The sequence below is a fragment of the Labrus mixtus genome, chromosome 5 (genome assembly GCF_963584025.1).
Source record: "Labrus mixtus chromosome 5, fLabMix1.1, whole genome shotgun sequence".
Classification (NCBI taxonomy): domain Eukaryota; kingdom Metazoa; phylum Chordata; class Actinopteri; order Labriformes; family Labridae; genus Labrus; species Labrus mixtus.
In genome coordinates this window covers 30151872-30177226 of record NC_083616.1, presented here as the reverse complement: position 1 = coordinate 30177226, position 25355 = coordinate 30151872, and the positions used below count along the sequence as shown (strand labels likewise).

Below are 25355 nucleotides of genomic sequence, written 5' to 3'. Positions count from 1 at the left end.
GGTCTTCTTCTTCTTCTTCGTGGTGCTTAATGACGGTTTGAAAACAACGTTAGGGTGCAACAGCGCCACCAACCGCTGTGGCGTATGGATAAAAGACAACTAATTCTTGTTGTGGATTTTTCTGTTGGTAATAAAAGATCTCAAGTCAAAGTCTTTTGTCTTTGTGTATTTTATTGCTTATAGTAAAAGTGCTTTTGCAAAAGGGGTAATCAGCTACAAAAGTAACATCAGTCACAAGTGCATCAAAGATTCCCGGGGCAGTCCCAGTTGCAGAGCATATTTATAGTTTCACAGGGTGTAGGTATTTTGCATATACAGGAGTGATACATCGTCATTGGTTTCAGCTTGCCCTAGTGACTACGCCTTCTGCTAGTTTGCCTGGTGATTTATCTATGCAAGCTTCTTTCTATAAGGCACCTGGTACGGAGGAACACCAACAGAAAGTCCTTTGTTCAGAGGGAACTGATTTAGGATCATGCTGTACCCAGATCCTGAGGAGTGTTCCTGTTGGAGATACAGACCAAGGCCATACAGAGAAACAGTTTCTAATTGCTAAATGACGCACGAACATCCTAATCTTTTAAGGTCAAACGAAGGCAACAGACAGATAGTATTTTTCCACTACATTCTACACACGATTAAAAAAAAAAAAAAGTATAAATAAGGAATGCAGCCAAGAAGGCAATTACATTGAACTGGCTTAAGAGAGACCCCCCCCCCCCCCCCCCCCCCCCAAACCCACGAGTCTTGGAAATGAGTTGTAAAAGGCATTTACATCATGGAAAAGATAACTTTCAAAATAAGACTGCAAAATGAAAAATTCCTTGACAGATGGTTTCCATGGCAACACGTGATGGAGGATGTTTTAGATACAGGTTGGCAAGGGAAAATGTGGTGATATCTTTAATTTAATAAAATATATGATGAATAGGGGATGTATGGAAACTTTATTTTGGTTGCAAAACCTGAAAGTAAATCATGGTTATGTCTTTGGTGATGTGTGTCACTTTTTTGTTTTGGTCTGTTTTGTTTTGGGTTTGTGTGTGTGTGTGTGTGTGTGTGTGTGTGGGGGGGGGGGGGGGGGGGGGGGGGGGTTGTGGGTTGCTTGTTTTTTGTTGTTATATTTTTCAAAAAAATTAAAATGAATGAATGCAAAAAATAAGGAATAAAATATTACCTTTACAAGTGTTATTGTTATTCTCATGAGATGTTTAACTAACAACAGGAGACACTTCAAATTTAACACATCTGTTTGATATTATAGTTGAGTTTTGCCTTCGAGACATATTAAAACAATTAGTAATATTTACTGTCTATGATTACAACTCATGCAAGGTACAGGTCTGTCTTCTCTGTTTGGATTGCAGATGTAAAAACATGTAAAACACAACAGATATTCATAACGGATGGATTAAGATTATGTTAGGTGGGGATTATTTCTGTAGTAGATGGACAACGATGAAAACGGAAACAGACTGTGTATCATTTTAGGATTTATTCAGCCATGGTCAGACAACACAGAGACACAACACACATGGCTGACAAAGTGCGGACCATCGCTGACCCATGCTGACCAATCACTTGCAATCATTGACAATCATTGGCAAAGTGGCAAAATGGCAAAATGGCAAAGTCTTCATGACACAGTGTGGCTTATATTCTGCTAGAAGGTACAGCCCACAAATTCCTTTCTATTTGGGTACATCACTATAAAACAATAAAGATGACATGACACTGATTTCTATAAGTAACAGATGTAGACTCTTTGTCGAGCAAACAGTTGTTGACAACATATGGTTGGCTCCTATCCAAACATAGATCTGCTACAATTTAGATGTTTCACCATATAAGGTTACAGCTTCACAGACCCAAAAGAAGAATTACCCTAAGATGGTTGACACAATTTAAAGATATGTCCACAAAATTATCAAGATGACTGAATCCAGGAAAATACGTACTAACAGATTACCAATGGTGGATAATATAAATACAAGACTATGTTGATTGAAACATTCATTAGTGGGTTGTGCTAATGGAAAATGAATTCCATAAATGAAAAAAACAAAACAAACAAATAAATCAGGTGATGTGAACATATCAGACTGTAAATGTGGAACATACAAAATAGCACAAGAGGGCAAGGTAAGAGACATTAAAGGTAACATATTAGCCTCCTTTTCAAAAGGTTTAAATAAGTCTCGGAGCTCCCCAAAACATGTCTGTGAAATGTATTGTTCTAAATCCACTCTGATCCTGTATTTGATCATGTCTATAAACCCCTCTATTTCAGCCCTGCTCAGAACAGGCTGTTTCTGTGTCTGTACCTTTAAATATGTAAATGAGATGTGCCCCTCTCTGGAAGGGCTTGGGTGTACTCGGGCTTTCTGGCTCCACGTCCTATTGTTTACGGTGAGAAGGCAGACTCAGAGGGCAGAACAAACACCTAGCTGTGGGAGTGTCACCCACCTGGGGGAGGGGCTACTGCCCTTTGTGATGTCATGAAAGGAAAATCTCCAAACGGCCTGTTTGATTTTCTGAAAAGTGGAGCGGGCAAAAGACGGAGAGGATGGACTTTTCTCATTATTGGGGGGTTTGTATACAGACCAGGGACACATATAAGTGGTAGAAAAACCTGCTTAAGTGTATTTTGCATAACATGTGACCTTTAAAAGATCAAGTATTTAGATATCTGGATAAAGTTTTTCGGCCTTTATTTCCATATATTGAAATGATTTGCAGTAATTGACAAAATAACACATAAGCACAGAATATGAGGAGTTGATGCTACACAACAATGCTGGAGTGGAATTCACTCCCAAGTAATGTTAAACAACAAAGCACTGTATAGAGTTTTAAAAGAAGTCTTAAAGAACATTATCTACGGAGAAACTTTAGTCAGTACTGATAGGACTACTGGGCCTTTTTTGTGTAACCATGTTGTGTCTTAGATGCTGTAAATCAGACGGAGCCTTGTGTTTGTCTGTTTCTTTTTTTTTGTTAATTTATGTCAATTGTCTATTATTTTTTGTTATTTTAGAAATGTTGTGGAATGTTTGTGTAGTGTGAAAAGAATAATATATAATACGAATTTGTAAAATGTATTGTCACAATATAAACGGAGGAAGAATAGCTTCTCGCTATGCTGAAGCTAATGGGGATCCAAATAAAACAAACAAACAAAAACACCATTTACACGTATTTATATGATATTTACCCAAAATAATGACAAGGTTAACAATGTTTGAAATGATTAGGCTTATGTCCTTGTATGAAGATGTAGGAAGTTATCAGTCTTTAAAGACTGGCTGTCTTTAAAGACTGATAACTTCCTACATCTTCATACAAGGACATAAGCCTACAGCCAGCTTTGGACATCAGCCCAAAACGTTTACATGTACAAACAATCAAAAAAGTTTAAAGTTTAAAGTTTAAGGTTTAAGGTTATTTAAACCTAAACATTAGACATCAAGCTTTTATCCTCCTCACACAAAGGGGGCGGGGAAGAGCCTGGATGGTGGTTGCCAGGTTGGAAATCCTCTTTCTATTATAACGTGGTTTAATGATATATCAACAACGTTATCTGTTGTGAGTAAAAGCACATTCCAAAAATCATTGAGATGTCGGATTCTCCTAAAGTTAAAGAAATGTAAGCATTTAAAGATAATTCATATTCGATACAGGCTACATTGAAAGGATCCTCTCAGAGAGGAGTGGGGCCCTTTCCTTTATTTTCCTTTATTTTCCCAGTTGTCCCTGAATGAATGGGATCCTGCTCTGTCCTACACTTTTATTTAACCTATTAATACATTTTGTTGTTATCATGTTGATGTATTTTCCTCTCTCTCCTCTGACTTCCCTCTTCTCTTACTGATATTTGCATAGGCTACCACAAGTTGTGATTTAAAGTCTGACCAAGCTGAGTTCTGTTTTTCCTATTTTTTGTTTGTATATTTTTGTTTGTATGGAACCTTTTATAAACAGCCTATCTACCCATTTATCGTGCCCTTTTAATCGTTTACTGGTTCGTTTAATATGGGTTCACCGGCTCTGTTTTTGACCGCATTAGGGGGATTCAAGACGCACCTGGCAACCCAGATCATCCTATTCTGGCAACACACACTACGGCTGTTCAGCAGCTAGCTACTTCTCCGTGACCGTCTGCACGGTGAACCGAAACATCCGCATATATTCAACGCCTTCGAGCATTATGTCGGTAAGTACTATTACCTAACGATAAAGGAGACCTACGTCATTCTAAACAACGTGAATTCGAGTTTCTCAGTTTTCTGGAGCTATGTTTCTCTCTCTTAAAGATGGCGGCTAGCTTAAGTTAGCTTAGCCATCTGATGGTATGAATGGCGAGCGTCGTCGGGTTTAGCTAAAGTGGTTAGCATAGATGCTAACTTAAATTATATTTAGATTGACTGATGTTTCTTTATTTATTCTGGTCATACTTTGTTTGGGCCTACACAGCATTGCTATGACATCCACCAGATGACCAGTTAGTAATGAACTAAAACAGTTCTGTTCTCGGTGATGTCTACAAAGTGTTGTTATGTTTAGATCGGGGGGCAACTGGCGGCCCGGGGGCCACATGCGGCCCCCATCAACCCTCAGGTAAATTTTTTACACATCAATTAATTGGAAACATGAAGAAAACATACTGAAATCTGCCATGAAATCATGAAAACCAGAAATATGTCCATGATAATATTTGATCACTGGTATATGTTGAGTTAAATTTGAGACATAATTTGACTGTAATCGTTTAATTTGGCCCTCTGGCAGTGAGAGTTAAATGAATGTGGCCCCTGCTGTCACCAAAGTTGCCCATCCCTGGTTTAGATTAAGGCAGGGCAGTGGTGTAGTAGAGGAGTAATAGTATACACACTTAATTTTCAATCACCATAGGGTATAACTACCTCTAAATCCCCTCTGGGTCACACCATTATTAACTGTTAATATTCAGTAGTATGCTGCGTTGTTTTTCCTCCTAGAATGGTGAAAGGGTGAGCCTTACTACACTGTCTCTAATGGGACATTATTACAATCTAACACTACTACACACTAACTAAATATGCAAGATTAATCTTACATGTCACTGTTTATAACAGAGGCCGTTTATCTTCTGCTGGACGGTTCACTTTAAAAAAATAAAATAATTTGGGGTTAAAGTTAAGAGTTTCTTCAGGCTTCACTACACCACCTAAAGTGTTTTAGTGTCACATTCAGACCATCTCAGACTAGCTACATCAATATCTTCTTTTAAAAACACATTTTTATCTTAAGGCCTTCTTATAATCCTTGTTTCATCTAGGGCTGGGAGATATGGACCAAAACTCATATCTCGATATTGATTAGCTGAATACTCGATATATATCGATATGTATTTTATTAACAGTGAAAACACATGAAAAAATAAACTACCTGTTTGTGAAATTAAAAAGTAATATTATAAAATACAAATGTTGCTTAAATACAATAAAAGAGAGAGAGAGGAGGAGCAGGGTTAAGAGGGACAGACAGTCATCATCAGTGAGATGAGAAAAAGGTGACCTGGCACCTCTAATGTTATTTTAATGCAACATAAACTACATCGATATTAACGATATCGTCTTACCCGTTATCTTGTTTGAAAATATATCAATATATCTTAAAAACTCGATATATTTCCCAGCCCTATTTTCATCCAGGATGTTTTTATTTGTTTTACTGTTAACTTTAGCCAATCTTTGTCTCAGTTGTTTCTCTTTTCTCTGTTAATTGGATGATTGCTGCACTGTTGTTTTATTTTTCATGTTTTTAACAGGATTTTATTGTTGTGTATTTAACTGTTGGGATTTTTTCTTTTTTCTGTAAAGCACTCTGTGACGTTGGTTTTGATAAGTGCTTTATTATTATTTTAGAGCTTGTTGATAGCTGCCTGACACCGATCACATTAAATAAATCTGACCAACCCTTAAACCCTCAACTTTAATCATCGAGAGCTGCATTTATTTATTTATCAGGGACAATACATTTAAATTGAATTTATTTATTTCGTAGTGACAATGCAGTTTAACATAGTTTCAATGCAGAACATGAAACTGATGTGCTGCAGAAAGAGGATATAGCTATTGCTAATTTCCAACTCTTCAGATTCAGATTCAGAAAACTTTATTTATCCCAGAAGGGCAATTCAGTTTCACAACCTACCGAGCCATTGAAAAACGCAAAGACAACATAAAGGAAACAAACACATCACCACAGCATTCAAACAGTTACATTCACATGTCAGTAACAACAGTTCAACAGATGAACAGGTCGTCAAGTGAGAAAGCCAGCGCTATCAATCTACAATTTCCTAATACGATGACAGACTTGTTCAGCATTCAATAGCCTGATAGCCGAAGGGATAAACTCTTGTCCCTATTTGGGCCCTGACCCATTTGTCAGGGACAATACATGCATGCATTGTTGCATATTATTAAAGTGAAACCGATGCAATGTATATAGGACTTCTAGCCATGGCTAATTTGCAGTATTTGTCCCTGGTTAGGCATTTAGGAAATAACACACATGATATAAAAACACTGTAAAATAGACATACAAACAGACAGTAAAGCAGACACAGACACGCGGATTGATGATGATGACTAAGAATAAGAATTAAGATAAGATGCATAAAGGAGAATAAAAGCAACCTGATTAACATTTAGGTGAAGTAAGTTAGTTACCTATTATTTCAGCATAAGCCTTTCTTAGAAACAAACCTCATTGTAGTAAAAACAGATTCAGGATACAGTGACATGATGAAGTCGAGCAGACTGTCATTGTTGGTGTGAATCTCATTTGAATTGAAAAGCTCGATGCAAGGAATCAGTCCATAGTCTTAAGTCTTTATCATTCATCTCTATTTTTAGCTTCATTCATATTCAGGTTTTCAAACAGGCTTATTTTAGAAACAGTTCAGACTGCTTGCCTTTGGGAGGATAATTCAAACTAGGACATTGATTCTTGAGCATACTCTACCTCACTAATTTGCCGATGGTGTTTCTTTTTTTTAATTCTTGCAGGCCAGTGACAATGACTCGGACGATTTGACCAGAACAGACTCCCCAGTTCATCACAGAAAAAAACACAGCATGGAGGCTTCTCGATCTCCTAGAAGCTCTAAACACCACCACTCACGGTCGAGGTCACGCTCCCGGGACAGAAAACGTTAGTATGAAGTAACATCACTGAACATGATATGTATGGTATGAAATCATTTGACGCTGCATACACACTCGTGAGATTTCAGGCGCCCTATGATTGAGTCATAGAAACCTGATTCATCACGAACATGTAGTGTTGGAATTTGATAGATTTTTTAAATTCAGTCTACATTGTAATTTTCATTTCAAAGTTCAGATATCATGTCATCATTGAAAGGGTCATTTCCCAAACGACTCCACTTCAGACTGGTCAACTAACCATATCAAATGCTTCAGTGTATGTTTTTAAAAATGTGTTCTTCTATTTGTGATTTTATTGTAAAGGTCAGTTATAACTATATGACTCTCCTCTGCTGTTTCCAGGTGACAGAAAAAACAGACGGAGTCGCAGCAGGAGCAAGGAGGTAAATAAAACATTTATTTCTATGACTAGAAACACATTTGATGTGATTTTGAAAGGTCATAAGTTGTAATTCTTGTTAGTTTTTTGGTCGAGGTGAGTATGTTTTGTTACATCATAAAAAGCTACAATAACCAAATTTAAAAAAACAGAAGACATAGATGGGCTTGCTCAAATGGCGGGAGGTCCTTTTTGACCCTTCCACTGTTGACATGTCTCCTTCTATATCTCTCATCATTTGTATTTGCTATCTGAAATGGTGAAGAGTAGATTTTTTTTTTGTTAAATCCTGTGTGTAGATCACATGATAACATTTCTACAATAAATCATACTCAGCGTGCTAATGCACGAAGAGACTGAACAGAAGACCCTGCTGACATAGCAAAATAATATGTCTACTACTGGGACAGGTAACTATCTGCCATTCAAACTCTGTATGCCTCACACTTTTAGCAGAAACATGATCATTTACTCTTGAATCTCTTTAAGCAAGGGATGGGCATTATTATGCTAATGACGCCAAAGAGGAACTTGAGTGATTATAAAGTTTTACCTGTCAGAGTAATTCATCCATATTTAGTTTGATGACCTATTCCGGCTCACCTGAGAAAGACGATTCTGTGAAAATTTCACTAAAGATGTCGCTGAGGGAAGTTAGAACTGAAAAAAATAGAGGAAACATTTGTATAAATGGATTTGTGTAATAAAGAAAGTGATTCTTGTTGTTTTATTTACATTCATTAATCGTATGTGGTATGATTTCGGTGAGATAAATTAAGTACGTTGGATGCCCATCCCTAAGTCACCTTTGAGTGGGTTCAGGCTCAGAAATGTAGGCATCATTGAACTGATGTTGTTGCTAAATTGACAGTTTTCCCTGACTGGATTGGCACATTTTAAGGTTTGCATGCAGACAGATTAAAGACCCGAGAGGTTCCAAACATTGCTTTGATTGATTCCTGTAATTATGTCGACATTTGTGTAGTGGAAAAACTCGAGTATGACAGACTTCTCACTCTTGCTATCATGGTTACAGAATGGTATCCTATTAATGTTATTTCAGTAGATTTGCAATGACAAGGTTTTTTTTCAGCCTCTCAAAAACTTATTACATACCTTCTGCTGTAAGCCATGGTACTAACTCTTTTTGTTGCACTATTTTCCTGAAAGAGACAACTTCTTCTTAAAACAGGCACGAAAGAGGGACTCTGAGAAGTCAGCCAAATCACACAGAAAAACAGACGAGCAGGAAGAGCCAGAGAGACTCTCCGCTGAGAAAGGCGAGGAGCGGTCCAGGCGCAAAGACAGAAAGCCCTCCAAAGGCCGAAGCATGTCCAGGTCACACTCCAGAGAGAGGTCAGTGCCGTCATGGACGATGCGTCGTCTTGATGCTTTTGCTGAAAGCTTTATAGCTATCTCTATCATCATTAAATATACATTAGATCTACTTTCATTCTTGACAGTAAACACTTTGATATTGATCCTACTGCATTCAGGCGGCATCACAGCAAAAGTAAAGACAAGCGGCGATCGAGATCACGCAGCCGGGACAAGAAGAAGAAGGCCCGGTCTCGATCAGGTTCAAGGACCAAACATCGTCATCACAGCAGAAGTCGCAGTAAGAGCAGGTGGGTTTGATCAAAGTGTTGAATGTCTTGCAGTGGTCAAGTGTTTGTGATCTTCTTTCTTGCAGTGGTTGCCACTCCACATTTAATTAACAATATTTTTATTGTTTTTTTTTTAAAAACTTTTTTTCCCTCCAGAGAGCGAAAGAAGAGGAGCGAGAAAGTGCGCAAAAAGAGTCGCAGTACGCCCGTTAATCCGCCTGCGTTCCGGGGCCGAAACACAGCAATGGATGCACAAGAGGCTCTGGCCAGGAGGCAAGACAACAGCTTACATGACATTTCAATACACCAGGGATCGGCAGCTTCAGTTACCAAGAGGGCCACATTCATTCTGTTTACACTGCCAGAGGGCCAACTGGTTACAAACTGTAGGGAACTCTCAATGAGACGAGTAAAGGAACTTCTGTTTGAACAAAAGGAACAAATATACAGCTTTCATCAGAATATATTAAACCCACATTTACATTTTTAAACCCAATATTAAATGGTTAATTAATGAGTTAATTAAAGCCAATTCAAGCGCCTTTGTCAGTGCAGTGAACAGAGTGTTTAGCTGGTTGTTAAAGTATATTTCACTTAATATTTCTAATTTGTTTCAAAAGCGCTTCATAAAAGAGATTCACTGAAACATTTATATCTGCTCATTTCTTGCAAAGAAATTACTTAAAAAGTCTAATATATTTTTTCTTTGTGCAGGTTAAAGTCTTTTATGGCAGATTTTGTCATGTTTCTTTCATGTTTACAATTTGTTGAGATTTGGCTTTGACTTGCGAGCACTGACCGTGTAACTTACACATCCACATTTTTAGTGTGGCCGAGGACCGTTGTTGCATTTTCTCTTCAATCCCTAACTTTCCCCTGTTTATTTTTGTCACACATTGTGGATGTCTCCAACATGTAAGGCTATGATTCTTTTGCTCACAGGTTGCATTTTCCCTCTAGGCTACGCAGCAGTGAGCACAATATGTGTTAAAATCAATTGAGTAAATGCTCTTCACTTGTTTTTCTGCCCAGACTGGAGCGAGCCAAGAAACTGCAGGAGCAGAAGGAGAAGGAAATGTTTGAGAAACAGCAACAGCAGCAGCAGGAGATCGCTGCAGGTAAGAGGAGATTATCCGTCCAAATATTAAAACCTCGATTCATCTAGACCTATTTATGCTGATCCATGTATTTTATTTGCAGTGACTGCACCCATTGCAGTAGCTGCTGCTGCTGCAGCCGCAGCTGCCTCGAACCCGGGCCTCAACGTTGCAGCTCTGCTGGCCTCTGGGACGCAGGTGACGCCACAGATTGCCATGGCAGCGCAGATGGCTGCCCTTCAAGCGAAAACACTGGCAGAGACTGGCATCGCTGTGCCCAGCTACTACAACCCATCGTCCGTAAATCCCATGAAGTTTGCAGAGCAGGAGAAAAAGAGGAAGATGCTATGGCAGGGAAAGAAAGAAGGGGTGAGACAAGGGGTTTTCAACTTAAAATATGTACACTTGAATATGACGGTTTTGAAAAGCAAGATATCAAACATTTGTATATGAAGCTCATTGTTTTTGTTTTTAATCCGTAAGGACAAGTCCCAGACAGCTGAGCTCTGGGAGAAGTTGAACTTTGGGAACAAGGACCAAAATAATAAATTTCGCAAACTAATGGGTATTAAAGTGAGTATAACTTTTGTTTCTTTCTCTTACTCAGCGAGGTTTTAGACAAATCGTTCGTTTTAGCTTTTCAACATTAAATTCACAGAGTTGTTTTTAATTTTCTTATTTCGCTGCCTTTGCAGGATGATGAAGCCGAAGCTCCCAAACCACTAAACGACGAGGGCATGCAGACTCTTCAGAAGCAGGAAGAGATGTTTAGGAACCTCGACGTTCAGTACGAGATGGCTCGCTCGCAGACGCACACCCAGAGGGGAATGGGCCTCGGCTTCACCTCCTCCTTCTCCCGCGGGATGGATTCTATCTAGAGCTAGACGTCCTGCGTCCGCTGTGTTTGCCACACTCGTCTGATCATATAGGACCATAAACTCATCGCTAGCCTTCAAGCTTGCATGGATGTTGCTCTGAAATCTGCAATTAATTTAATGACAAATATCTTACACATTTGAACATTTTCGTGTAAATAGCCGGATGCTGAGTTGGTCTCAGTGATTGTGAATCTGTACATCTACCAAAAGAAAGCATCAGGTGGACTGCTCGATGCTGGTTACAGTTAGATATTTGTTTGACTAATGTGGTAGCTTTTTTTAACCTCAAATATATGTTAATATGTGATTGTTTGAACATACGACTGAATATAATGTGGTTTAAGTGCACACTGTTTACATCCTTTTTTAAAGAAGGTGTCTGAAGTCGATGTAGAATGGTCTGAATTCCAGAGGTTTGTGTTTCCTGTTGAAGAGACAGTGAGTTATAAAAGACACTGTCTTCAGGACTGCAGCAGACAAAGATGTGTGGGAGAGAAGGAATCACATGTTTCAGATGTTAAAAATAAATTAGTTTTGTGTCTAATACTGTTTTTCATACGTCACTTTAATTCATTTTTGTTTTGTGTGGCCATCCATTTTTCTCAAGCAAGGACAACGACACAACAATATGCGTCTGAGATATTTAATGATAGATCATGTGAATGTATGTTGGGGTCGTGATTACGATGGACGAGGATGTTGTCAGTCGGCTGGTCTGTGAGGATGGACTGACAGCAGGGCAGAGGGAGTCTCAGGATGGGGGTTTTAATCCTGCCCGAGCCGATCACAGCCCAGACTGTGCCGAGAATTAAAACAATATGAAGGAAAGAGGATGGCTCAAAAAACTGAGACAAACAGGGTGGTGTGGTATAGCCTGTACGCTTATCAGGTGGTTGAAGGTGTGGTTTGGGCGTCGCCCTGCTCCCGAACATAAGGCACAAGTTAATAAATACTTAATTTGCTGAAATAAAGACAATGTGGGTGCTAGGGCCGGGTTTCAAGGTAACATCAAAAGTTATTTCAGTATCAGTTTAGATTTCTGTACGATAAGGTCGTTTTAAATGTTCAAACCTTTTGGACACCATGTTTTAAACAACACTCTCAATAAAGCAACACTCAATAAAGACGCAAAAAGTTACGTCCATGTCTCTTACAGATGGCAAAGGAGTTGACAAGTGCTGTCTAAATTGCACAAACACATTGGAATTGTTACAGAACTGAAAATTTGTATGTATATATGCAAATCAGACTACGTGCATTACGTGGATTGATTTCTCTCCATATGCACCTGTTTTATTAAACTTTATTATAATATAATTTATTAAATTAAGCTTTCAACCTTGACAGCAAACAGAAGATAATAATAATGTGGTCAAAGTGTTCGATACTGGGATATTTGTCTTTACCACAGGAAAAAACTGTACAATCTCTTGTTAATTTAGTGCTTAATAGTATTGAAAAGTATCCAAGCTTTGGAAAAAACAACTATTTCAAAATAAAAGCGTGTTGAGAGGAATAGCACAAATACTGTACATTGGCCACAGTTTGGTATGGTGATGTGCTAATGTGTTTGTGCTTTTTAAACAGTGTTCGTCTGCAGTTTATGATAATTAAAAACAAAAAATAATCAAAAGCTGGATGCCTTGGACATGATCTATTTTTGTTGCTGTGGTGTCCATTTAATTTGAGATTTACTAGTATGACATCAAAGGTTAAAATGATGTTTAAGACAGCCCTGCTACATAATTGAATAATAACATAATACAGATTCAAATCGACAGCTTGAGTCACCTGCAATTATATTTATGTAATGGTAACAGGATCACCCAGCCCGCCCACTTTTTACAAAACCTGGTATAAGAATGCAGAGAACAAAGACTGTCAAAACAAAAGCACAACTTTGCATTCAAAAAATAAACTAATTTATTAGAATAATCAAAGTGCACGTCTTTCTGTTTCCACCCAGCTCTATTTACATATCAGACTTGAGTACAGCACGTGAGCCACACCAGTGATGAGGTTGTGGTTGGCGAACTCGAGGATGAGAAGCAGGATCGGGTACTCGCTGCGTCTCTTCTCCAGGGTGGACTCCTCGCTCAAACCCATCCAGTGAAGCAGCAGTGTTCGCATGGCTTCCGGGAACAGCTCCGTGGTCAGCTCCTCTGCGGGGGGCAAGTCGCTGATCCTCTCGATGTGGTGAACTTTAAAGCCCTCCACTTTGTGACTGATGCTGCTGTTGGCTGCGTGAAACTGCTGCCCGAGCCAGCGTCCGACACAACTGAGCAACGGGCTGGAGTAAACACCCCCCCAGTCTTTGGCCTTCAGCAGGGCTAGCACCGCCTCTTTCACATCTTTTTCTTCCAGATTCCCGCTCATGCATTGATTAACGGTCTCTAAAAGCAGCAGGATGGTCTCAAGATAGTCTGCGGGGCTTTCAGAGAGTTTGTCATCCAAGTCCTGCAGCTTTAGTCTCACTGTGGAAACGTCTCGACTGCATGGCTCAGTGTGAAAAGTTTGCTTTGACTGAGTACAATAATCGTGATCGGCCGACGCTGATGGGTCACCTGTGTCACTATCGTACGCGTCCACCGACTCCTGGCCAACACGAGGTAGTGACATTTCCTCCTTTGATTGTGCATCATGCATGTTGCTGGATGGTGTTAAATCCAGCTGCACACTGAGGCTGTAACTCGTTTTCAGAGGGCTGGCATTGATCTGCATTTTCCAAACATCCTAAAAAGGAACGGCAATTATTAATATCAAAATGTATTAAATGTTACATAAAAGCTTCAAATAGATCCTGTAGTAGTGTTCTGTACCTGGAAGTTCTCGAGCACAGCGAGCTGCTCTTGCTTACTGTACATCTCAAAGGCGACTCGAAAAAGCCCTTGAATACTGTAGAACCAGAGGCTGTTATTTACAGTCGGCACCTTCAACCCGTGGAACCTGAAAGCTGACACAGGGAGAAGGAATTGTAAAAATGTTCCTGTGCGTAGGCGTGTGCATTGATTTTTTTTGGCCCTCTCTTGCATTTTACCTGAGGAGAAGTGAATCTTTGTTGCCAAGCCTTTCTTGGCAAACTTGGCATGGTGTCTCGGATGGTTCTCGGTGCGGATGTCGGTGTTGGAGAAGAGATCGGCTCCTAAATAGAGAGGGACGGCAGCACTCTGAAACAGACACAGAGATGAAACGTTTGAAATCAAAGTGCCATCGGGGTATTTTTTATTAAGAAATGGAGAAAAGTGAAACGAAGAAAAAGATCATTTCAAGAAAGAAGTTAGGAACTACATTAAAGTAATTTGTAATAGTTTGTATAAATGCCATCAATGTTAAAAACTAAATTATGGAAACATGGTATGGGACCAATTTTTCAGGATATTTAAAGTCCCCAGTGAAACACTTTGTAGCACTTGTAAAATGTAAAGTGCGTTACAAATTAAATGTATTATTATTATTATTATTATTATTATTATTATTATTGTTGAAACCGAACTTTGAGAGTAATGCTGCATTCAGGTGCTCCTCGGACGTCCCAGTTTCCAAGTTGGGAAGTCGTTCTTCCGACTTCAGTGTGTTCACGCAATTACAGTTTGAAAAGTCTGAATGTTGTAACAACAACAACAACAACAACAAACAGCCTGGATGCTACGAAGAAGATGTGAGGAATGTCTCTCTTACAAGTTATAGTTGAGTAAAAAGTTGATGTGCAATACGTGAATTAATAAAAAAGTATCATTAACATTAACAAAACATGTGATGACGATTATGACGTCAAGTCAGGCCCCTAATTCTTTGGCATTCATGTGCATTTTACAACTCGGAAAGTCTTTATTCCGCTGTTTCCGACACCTGTACATGTGTTGGTAGTATTTTTCATAGTGATGAAAAATCTCATCCTTCTGTCTTAAGTTAAATATATCACTCATTATTATATCTGCTAATGGAACTGAAGAAGGCTGTAACCGGTTCTGTTTATTCTACAATTCACTCAGCAGACTCTTTTATCCAAAGCGACGTACATCAGAGAGTAAGAACAACACAAGCAAGGATCTAGAGAAAAGGGAACAATGTCAGTAAGAGCAAACGATCAGCTTTGAGTCTGATTGGACACACAGGTGCTGACAGGAAGTGACCAGAGGTAAAGCACAACATTGAGGGCAGTTCTTGAGAGCTCTAATCAGTATAGAAACCATCTTATAAGTCGTCGTTATCAAACAAAAAACCATCGTCATTACCATCATCATCATCAATAATATGGAGACCATCATCATTAAGTTAGTAGGTATTCATGAAAGAGCTGGGTCTTTAGCTTTTTCTTAAAGGTGCAGAGGGACTCCTCAGATCGAACAGCCACCTACCCATGGCAGCAATTACAGGCTTAAAAAAATAAGCATATAGAAATAATCAATCATATTTCTGATGGTCATGTTAGCTTTTCTATCTCATACAGAGGCATCAACGTTGTATTCAGATTGTTTCATAACCAGATAAAACTCCCTCACAGGAGCTTTGAGTGAAGGGATTGTTTGAATCCTCTAGCTGGGCTTCTGGGAAATTAAGTCATAAAAACAAAACTATCCCCTTCCTTTAATGAGTTAGACACATAACATATATTGAGAGTATGCAGCACCAACTCACCTGGTTGGGACACTCTGTGAGGCTGAACGACGTGAGGTTCGCCCATGGGTTCGCCAGGTAAATGAAGCGAACTTTCCGCGACCCCCCGTCCCACTGCGGTAAGGTCAGGTGGATGGTGGAGCTGCTGGACATCGCTGAAGGCAAACGAAGCTTCTCACTTTGTCATTAATGTGTTTTAATGTGTTCTGTGTTGTAGAAAAAGCTGAGTAATTCACTACAACCATGTAAGCAAAAGTAGAGAAATCAAACTGACGTAAAAACGCGAGGAGGCACGACGAAACGTAACAAATGACGTAGCATTGTTCAGCCCTCAGTTCTGTCTTGCAGACCTAAGAAGTTGTGATAAATGAAGCGTATGTATAAAAAAGGGCAACGAAACTGCATCAGACGACGGACATACTTCCATGTATTATATTTTACTCCTTGTTACCAGGTGTTTACGCTATATCTCTACTGATTTATGTCGTTATCTCGAGATAACAAAACTGATTTTCCCGTAAATTTGTTGAGATCTAGAGAAAATAGCTGAAATTAACTCCTAATCACGGGAAAACCACTGTTTGTTTTTCTGGGAGAACGAGATAAATCAGTCAAGATCTTGCAGGAAACAACTGATATCTGATGTGGTTTCCTCAGTTGTTGATATGTTTGATGATGAAGAAATTTGCCATTGAGACTGACTTGCTTTCAAAGAATATTATTTATTAAGCAAAATTCAGCTTTACTAGACTCGTCTGCCTAGGAGAATCATAAAGCCAATAATGATCCCATGCGAACATACAATGAGAGTGCTATTTATACATAATGTCACAGGACACATGAGGACATCTGTTTCCTGTTCTTGGGCATCTCTCTGGACACAGGGGCCCCTGTCTTAGATTAAGGATTTCCGGGTAACTCAAAGAACATTACCGGTCTCAAATATGATTACTACAAACTGTCGTTTTGCACATCCTTAATAAGAAACAGGGCTGACCTAATATCCAGACATGTCAGACACTCCATATCAACATATCATGGAAAACGGAGTAAAAATGTACAGATGCATGCTGAATAAAAATCAAAAAATTAAATATTTTATTGTTTATTCAATTCAATTTTAACTTTATTTGCAAGGGATCATGTGCAATTTAAACATAAATGTAACCATTTGATGCATTGCACCAGAGTTAGCCTTAGGCTAATTTACATCTGCAGTCTCTTGGCATATTCTCTGTATTGTTTTAATGATGGCAATTTCTGTCCTGATAGTGTTTTATGATTAACATTTTTACGACTGTTGTTTTTATCCTGTGAATCACTTTGTAAACCTTGTTTTGGTAAGGTGCTATACAAATAAGGTGTATTATTATTATTTTTATGGCTTCCATACATCATTCAACATTGATGGGCTGTACCTTTATCAAAATTTTAATGTGAGCATCGTGTAGCATACAGTGTAAAAAGTACGCTATGTGCTATTTTTTCTTAATTTTAGGCCAAAACTTGTCATATACATAGGTGGGGAAAAGTAGTAGTAGTAGTAAATATTTATTTTGGTCCATGACCACAAAGCATAAAACATACATGAACAATAATAATAAAAAAGAAAACAATGGCCGAAAAGGTGTAGGATGAAGCCGAGGCTTATGATGCCTACCCTGTGAACATTTCATTTATACAGTATATCAAAACAAGAACAGCTGCAAAAAACAAACAAAGTAACCTAATTTCACAAAACAGAAAACAGTTGTCAGTTAACCAAATCAAAACAATAAAAGGGAAAAAAAATAAATAAATGAAAAGCTTCCATAAATGATTAATTATAGTCAGACTATAGTTATAAACTATTATATGCTTTCTATACGTTTATATTCCATATTTCATAGAGCAACAATATTACTATATAAATATACATTATACTCCCTCTATACACAATGTTATACATTTACTAATGTAGATTTACACATTAAAACAATACAAAAGCGATCTATCTTATCCTGTTAACTAATCTGTTGTTCAGTGAACCTTAAATACAACGTTGAGGGCACACTTCACTGTGTTTAACTGGTTGTCAGGTGACAGCAGGAGGACCAATCAGGACGAAGAGCAGTTGATTTCACCTCTGAACTCTGTGTGTCTGTGTGTGTGTGTGTGTGCGCGCGCGCTGTTGAAGCTGGATAAAGATGGCTGAAGTTGATTTCGGGGATAGTGAGCTCTTTGAGCAGCTCGATGATGACTCTGCTCCTCTCGTCCCGACACACATCCGCTTCACAGATGATGATAATGATGAAGAGGAGGGGGAGCCGGAGGAGACGAGCCGGGTCCGGAGCAGACTGGAGGAGTTTGATGACCACATCCAGAGACTCACGGAGGAGAATATCCTTCTGTCTGCTACAGCTAGCTGTTAGCATCATGTTAGCATAGTTAGCCTTCTGTCTGTAAACAGAAACATCACCACCTGAAAAATGTCTGTTAATGTCTGTTTTTATTGTATTTATGTCGTTTTTCTTTAACTCTAAGATCACATAAAGGTTTGAGAAGAAAGTTAAACATCCTCACACGACCAAGGTAAATACATTAACTGTCGTTTAACTTCATAATAAAACGAAACTGAAGATCAAACACTAATGTTTCCTCCTGATGTTTCAGCGGGATCACAATGGAAGATGTCAACATTGACGGACCAGTGCTTCAAATCCTTTATGCAAACAACATAATATCCAAGTAAGCATCATTTCCCATCACTAAATGTGTGCAGCTGTCTTGTGTTTGCACAAACATGGAACTGAAATCTACCAGAAATACTTAAAAATAAAAAACACAGGCGGTATCCCAAAACTACGGAGTCCCTGAAGTCCCAAAATGTAAGAAAGAATATCTTGAGATAATTAAATTGGGCGCATAAGATATTTCTCCATACAACAGCAACAATAATGTAAGTCCTACCCACCCCCAATATGGGATATTTTTTTTATTTTCTGTTGCAACAAAACTCCTGCACAATGTCTAGATTGCACAAATACATTTGCAACGTTTCGGTTCCAAAAAGGTTGCAAATGTATTTGTGATATTTAGACCGTATCACCCTCACTGCTCTGTGTATGTTTGTAAGAGACGTAAAAGGTAAAGGTGTGTCTTCATAATAATAATAATAATACATTTTATTTAAAGGCACCTTTCAAAACTCTCCAGGTCACCTTACAGAGCAGAGATAAAAACAACAAAGTAACAACACAGGATGTAAAGGAGTTATGAGACCGGGTGGAGAATGATCAGTTTAAAAAGATGTGTTTTGAGATGAGATTTGAAAATGGAGAGAGAGTCGATATTACGGATTTGTGGTGGGAGGGAGTTCCAGAGGTGGAACTTCATTTGTCTGTCTACTCGCCGTTATATTGAATAGTTTCTGCTGATAACATGTCTACACTCATGCACTTTAACTTATGTCAATACTGTCCATTTACAACTCTGTTTTTGCACATTTACATTTAATCTTTTATATTTAAGACTAGTAATGTTTAGTTAAATCCTGGTTGTATATATTCACATTCTTACATTGTGTTTTTAACTCATATTGTGTGTTTGGAAAACCTGCTGCTGTAACGCCACAATTTCCCAGTTTGGGATCAATAAAGTAATTCTATTCTATTCTATTCTCTTTAGACAATGTCGTCAAGAAATTGAAGACGGTATCTGCAGTGTGATTTTGAAGCATCAGCAGCTGGGCAATGAAACGAAAAAAACCACCTATCAAATTAAAGCACAGGTATGAATCCAAAATGTGACTATGTGAGTAATTAAAGGTGAGCTCTTACTAATAAAAAACATTTTCTTTGTGTGTGAAGAATTCAGCTTTTGCTTTAGACGAAGAGCCACAGAAGTCGTCCTTCAGTGGAGTAAAAACAGAATCCTATACAGTGAGTATTTAATGTCACAAAATGTCTGTGTGTAACACAAAAAGGGAGCTTTTAGAATATATCAACATGTCAAACTGTTCTCTTATTTCTCTGTCTCAGGTGGTTGGAAGCGTTTTACATTTCACTACTTTCAGTGTTGACAAACTTGGCCAGCCTCTGGTGAATGAAAACCCCCAAACGACGGATGGATGGGAGGTTCCAACGTATCTTTAAGATGGAGAAAATTGACACTGACATCATCAGAACCTCGACAGCTTTTGTCTGTCGAGTCATTTCTTTAGAAGCTGTAACGCACAAGTAGAAAACTGTTCCGCCATAGAGGAAAGAAAAGACGTCTAAATTTAAATTTATTCCAAACAATCTACTGTGAGCTTTAAATCAAAAATAGACAGGAAGACGTAGATTTTGTGAGTTTTCTTTGCACAAGCATGATTAAAACTTCCTGAATTGTCACAAAGCTATCACCAGGTTTTCAACCAAGTCATTGGTACGGATGGAGTGGAAGTAGAAATGAAAGATAAAAGGTACGTCTGGTGTTACTTAACGAGCTTCTATATATTAACCTGCTTTGCAGTGTGTGTGTGCATAAGCATATAATGAGTCGTCACTTCTGTTCACTGTAGACCAAAATCCATTTGTTTCAACTGCGGTCTGAGCAGCCATCAGATGAGAGACTGTCCCAAGGTAAGAAGGAGTTGATGTTTATTTTGTGAACCAAGCTCAATCAAAGTGTCATAACTGTATTAACCATGTGTCCACGATCTTACCTTCGTAGCCTAAAGACATGGCTGCAATAAACGAGAGAAGAAAGGAGTTCAATCAGGGCAACAACCAGTCCATGCAGAGTAACCAGAGATACCACGCTGATGAAGTAGAGGAGCGCTTTGCTAAATACAAGGCTGGAGTCATGAGGCACAACTCTTATTTTATACACATCATACAAAACATACTGAACATGCAGTATCTACTGTAGTGAGTTTAGGTAGATCTTGATCTCTGAATGTTGTACACTGTTGTGCTTTATGATAGCGAGGAGCTCTTGACTGCTCTGGGACTCGATGGCAACACCCTCCCTCCTCTGATCTATCGCATGAGGCAGCTAGGCTACCCACCAGGTTGGCTCAAAGAGGCAGAGATGGAAAACTCCGGCCTGGCTCTTTATGATGGAAATGGTACGTTTTGAATTGAAAGTCTTGTGGAGCCAGATGTTTTCATTTGAGTAAATTTGTGCGAGACGTTAGACTCATACTGAAATATGCAGAGGTTAGGTTGAAACTTAGTTTTTTTGTTTGTTTTTGTTTCTAGTTTCCAATGATGGTAATGCGACAGACGGTGCCAATTCCCAAAACACCTCCTATGATGTTTCCAAACTGGTGGATTTCCCGGGTTTCAATGTACCTGCACCAAACATAAAAGATGTAAGTCTGACAGAGTGATCATAGTGATAGGAGAGCAGTGTGTCCATCAAAAACTTAAAGGTCTACCTAGTCGAGACCACACTAACCGAGACCAAGACACACCTGATACCAGAGTGCCCCAAGACCAAGACAAGACATTTAGGGATCGATAACGTGTTGAGACCAAGACCAAGGCAGAGCCGAGACAAGACCGAGTAAAAATGCTTTAGACTTTGAGATTAGACCGAGACCTTCATTTTACTCAAGAAACCATGACGATTGATCGATGCTATTATCTATCCATGGAGTTTGTTTGTTACTGGAGTGTTACGTATGTGTGTGTTACTTCTTCTTTCAGTCTCAAGGCGTCTGCTTCATAATGTTTATACACTCTGTCTCATTAATTAGAAACTTGGTGTGTATTTGGAGGCAGGATGAAACCTTTACAACCTTTGCTCTGCTCACACTCTCTCTTCTTCTGACCTGCAGGAGTTCATGCAGTACAGCTCTATTCCAATGCAGAGCAGCCACATGAAGCAAAACTACGCGGCCTACCTGTCCAACAACTTCCCCATGGTGATTATCTTGAAGCCTCTGGTGGTTCAGTTTTTCCTATCAACACAAACTACATTAAAACTAGAATAAATCCCTATCCCACAGTGAAGCTCCACTTCATCCTGACTTTATGGATATAATGTTCCTCCATTAGTGCAACCACATTCATCAGAACAAGATGACATTCTTCTTTTTAAAAATAAATATGTAGGACTCTTATTATTCTGCTGTAATGTAAGATACAAAGTTGTAGAAGGGTTGTTATAATCTCATCGTATTGGTGCAGAAACATAAGCCCCTTACAAACATTAAATATGCTGTTTAAGTTCACATATTCTTCTTCTCTGCGAACAGCCCGGTGCTAACAGCAATAAGAGACAGCTTGAATGTGACTCATCTCCCCAGCTGAGGAAGAAGACGAGGTCCAGTCCTGATCGGACGTCTGACAGAAGCTCAGACATGGATATTGAATCAGGTAACTTAAGACACTTTTTATCAGCGGTCAGATACTTCTGTGCCATCCAAGTCCTTCAAAAGTAAGCTGAACAGAGTACGTTTATTTCAAGTTGGCTACAAGGCAGAAGGTTAAAATTAAAATTTGGCGAGTAAATCTCTTAAGAGCCCCGTTTTCTTAACCGTCAGGCATCAGTTTAATTTACTACCCTCTTAAGTCACTAAGGACAAAAATATCCATGCCAAAAAACTGCTATAAAAATTGAACACATTGAGGACAGATGGAGGGCTGGAGTTGTTTAAGAGATTTATGCAAAAAAAAAGTAGAAAACAATATGAATCTTTTCTATTCTTATAGCAGTTTTTGTAAATTGGACATTTTCGCCCTCCAGTGTACAAACAGGGAACTACATTTTAAATCTGATGCTACACAAAAACTAACAATGCATCAAAGTCAATATTTTGGATAATCTTTGACATCCAAGACTGATTTAAAAAAAAATCCCCCAGCCATCAAATATTTGTTCTATGGAAAATAACTAATTTTTGTGGTTTTGAATAACAACAGTGACATCAAGTAATCAAACTGGCACTGGTTAAATTCCTAAAAATGATTGAATGTTTGGTAGTTTTGAGCAGGGCTGAAGTTGTTTAAGAGATGTATGCAGAAAAAAGTAGAAAAAAATATCAATCTGTTCTATTTTTATAGTAGTTTTTTTGTAAGTGGACATTTTTGTCCTTAATGACTTAAGAGGGTCGTAAACATGTTTCACAGTGTTCTATTGATCTATTAAAAAATTAAAATGTGCATTCCAAAATTTGTCAAGAGAGAGTCTGTCTTACAAAAAATGGTGCCATATGCACTAACACAGAAAAAATGATGGCCAGATGAAGAGGAAATATTTGACCAAATGGACAAAAATGTCCATAGTGATGCATGAGGGTTAAAATTTAAAAACTCAAAATTTGGCACCTATGATTAGATTATTCCCCCACATGAATCCTGAGGATGCTATATATCTTTTATATTTTGCCCCACCTCTATTATAAACATATTTTGACTGAATCAGTTGCTTCTTTGTTTGTTTGTCTTAACTTTGCAATCATGTCTTCAGACCCAGGAACACCTTATCATCACGGCTCAGGGGACTTCCAGTTCCAAACTCCTCTACCCCCTGGCTCTCCTTGCTTCAGTTCACCTCCTCCTCTACCCCATGGCACTCCTCCTGCCACGCCCACTCCTCCCCCTCTCCCTAAAGGTACACCTCCTCCCACACCCACCAATGGCTCTCCGGCTCTGCGCGGGGGGAGCTGGACAGTGGTTGATGAAACTGGGGATGGAACAGAGGATGAACTGTCACTGGAGGAGCTGGAGGAGCAGCAGAGGTTGATATGGGCAGCTCTAGAAAACGCAGACACCGCCACCAACAGTGACTCTGAGACACCTGCAACGGGAACTCCTGTACCCAGTTCACCGAGCGTGTCCACACCTGTGCATGTGGACACAGAAACGGAAGAGGGCGAAGAAGCGATGGACACAACAAAACCTGAAGAGTCTTGTCAGAACAATGACAATCAAAGGGAACCGGAGGATCAGAGCCCTGGACCGATCAAAGGCGAGGAAGACAGCCCTCAGAGTCCTGAACCAGTCAAAGTCAAACATGACAGCCCTCAGAGTCCAGGTCCAGTCAAAGTCAAACATGACAGCCCTCAGAGTCCAGGTCCAGTCAAAGTCAAACATGACAGCCCTCAGAGTCCAGGTCCAGTCAAAGTCAAACATGACAGCCCTCAGAGTCCAGGTCCAGTCAAAGTCAAGGATGACAGCCCTCAGAGTCCAGACTCGATGAAAATCCAGGAAGGATCCATCCAACAGGAGCCTGATCAGGGTGTCCTGCCCGGGGGTGCCGCAGATTGTGTTTCCCCTGAGCACTTTGAGAAGATAGGAGCTGTTCCTCATCGGAGCAACTTCGCAGCTGGTATTGTTCAATTTGAAGACACGCCAGAATTCACTGAAGTTGCAGAAGCCACAGGAACGTACCTCAAGATCAGAGACTTGCTTAAATGTTCCCCTCGAAATTTGGCAAAGAAAAAGTAAAACACTTTCTTGATTTGGAAGACCAGGATACCATTTTTTTAAAACACATACTTTTATTTTCATGACCGTTTTGTCAAGCATGTGTTTTAGCTCTTTATTTTTTTTTTACCACACTGAATTTCTGTGATTTATGCATTTGATCTGTAATCATACTACAAGGGAGAGACATTGAGGGATGTTGCAACAGCAAATGGTTTAGTTTAGCTGGGGCCATTTAGTTGCATATTTTTTTGTAACAGTAGCGTTGCTCATGCTGTTCATTTTATTGTAAAAGTTGTAAAATTGTCAATATCCCATGTGCATTCTTTTCAGAATCATTGTTTGTAAATGGTTTTTCTATTTTTGTTCCTCTTACATTGCTCTTAAACCATAAAGCAAAGAAGCTTGTATTTCGCTCAGTGCACTACTTCATTCAGCAGACATTTTTTAAATGCAGGTCTGATTTCTTTCAGGTTATATCTTCCCAGGACAGGGTGCCTCATATGTGAAGTGTTTGATTGTTTTAGTCATTTTAAGAAGAGCTCAGTGTACAAGTCGTCGCTGTATTGCTGTAATCAGCTCGTGTTGATTTTCATGCACATTGCTAATGACATACTACTACAGCAGTTTGCATTTTTTCTATGGCATTAGAATATCTTGTTGACATTCCTTTAGTATGCAATTCATCCAACTAGTGTCAATAAAGTCTGTTTCCTCTTCCAACTGATCTGCCAGAATAAGGCATCAAAAGTCTAAATACAGATTTGTACATTCAACAAAGCCAACATTAGCATGCACACAGAACACTTGCAGCTCTCTTCATGTGTAAATGACTTGCATATACATGCCTACTGAATGTTCACACACACCTACAAACTGTACATACTTATGCAAATATGTATTCACAGGCCCATGTGCATGGGTGTGCAGAAAAGGCCAATACAAGGGTGGAATTATAACCCTTTGCAAAGTCATGTGAAAGCAATGGTATCTGGACTTTCTGTAGTAAAGTGGTCAAATTTCAACCATGAACTTCGTGATGACTTCCATTGACAGATGAAGGTTTTCATAGCATAATGCCTGCCACGCTCAGAAGCCAGCAAGACTGAGTGCTGTGTGGGGCCCCCTTAGGGAGGTTTCAAACTGTAGTTGCAAACTTCG

At 39.1% G+C, this 25355-nt stretch overlaps 3 protein-coding genes across 5 annotated transcripts; 2 read left to right on the top strand and 1 right to left on the bottom strand.

Annotated features, from left to right (window-relative positions):
• Positions 1–4064: 4064 nt before the first annotated feature.
• On the top strand, positions 4065–11722 carry rsrc2 (arginine/serine-rich coiled-coil 2). 2 transcript variants are annotated; one of them, XM_061038943.1, is made up of 10 exons: positions 4065–4213; positions 7056–7200; positions 7560–7600; positions 8789–8952; positions 9093–9224; positions 9360–9476; positions 10236–10321; positions 10404–10669; positions 10784–10873; positions 10996–11722. In XM_061038943.1, exons 1-10 carry the CDS (start codon positions 4208–4210, stop codon positions 11176–11178), a joined length of 1230 nt encoding a protein of 409 aa, XP_060894926.1. In that variant the 5' UTR covers positions 4065–4207; the 3' UTR covers positions 11179–11722. The 2 variants fall into 2 exon arrangements, with proteins under 2 accessions (XP_060894926.1, XP_060894925.1); XM_061038942.1 differs by having other exon boundaries at positions 10404–10681; positions 10790–10873.
• Positions 11723–13083: 1361 nt separating this feature from the next.
• si:ch211-110p13.9 (uncharacterized protein LOC562347 homolog) lies at positions 13084–16113 on the bottom strand. Of its 2 annotated transcripts, none has more exons than XM_061038944.1 (4): positions 15817–16113; positions 14216–14345; positions 13998–14131; positions 13084–13911 (listed from the first exon to the last, which is right to left on the bottom strand). In XM_061038944.1, the coding sequence occupies exons 1-4, from the start codon at positions 15946–15948 to the stop codon at positions 13147–13149; spliced, it is 1161 nt and encodes a 386-aa protein (XP_060894927.1). In that variant the 5' UTR covers positions 15949–16113; the 3' UTR covers positions 13084–13146. The 2 variants fall into 2 exon arrangements, with proteins under 2 accessions (XP_060894927.1, XP_060894928.1); XM_061038945.1 differs by having other exon boundaries at positions 13998–14124; positions 15817–16111.
• A 1852-nt stretch (positions 16114–17965) lies between these two features.
• Positions 17966–24917, top strand: zcchc8 (zinc finger, CCHC domain containing 8). Its single transcript, XM_061038940.1, has 14 exons — positions 17966–18177; positions 18327–18366; positions 18448–18522; positions 19462–19564; positions 19644–19715; positions 19815–19918; positions 20174–20239; positions 20339–20399; positions 20491–20627; positions 20745–20887; positions 21021–21133; positions 21602–21688; positions 22022–22142; positions 23236–24917. The coding sequence occupies exons 1-14, from the start codon at positions 17982–17984 to the stop codon at positions 24213–24215; spliced, it is 2298 nt and encodes a 765-aa protein (XP_060894923.1). The 5' UTR covers positions 17966–17981; the 3' UTR covers positions 24216–24917.
• The last annotated feature ends 438 nt before the right edge of the window (positions 24918–25355 follow it).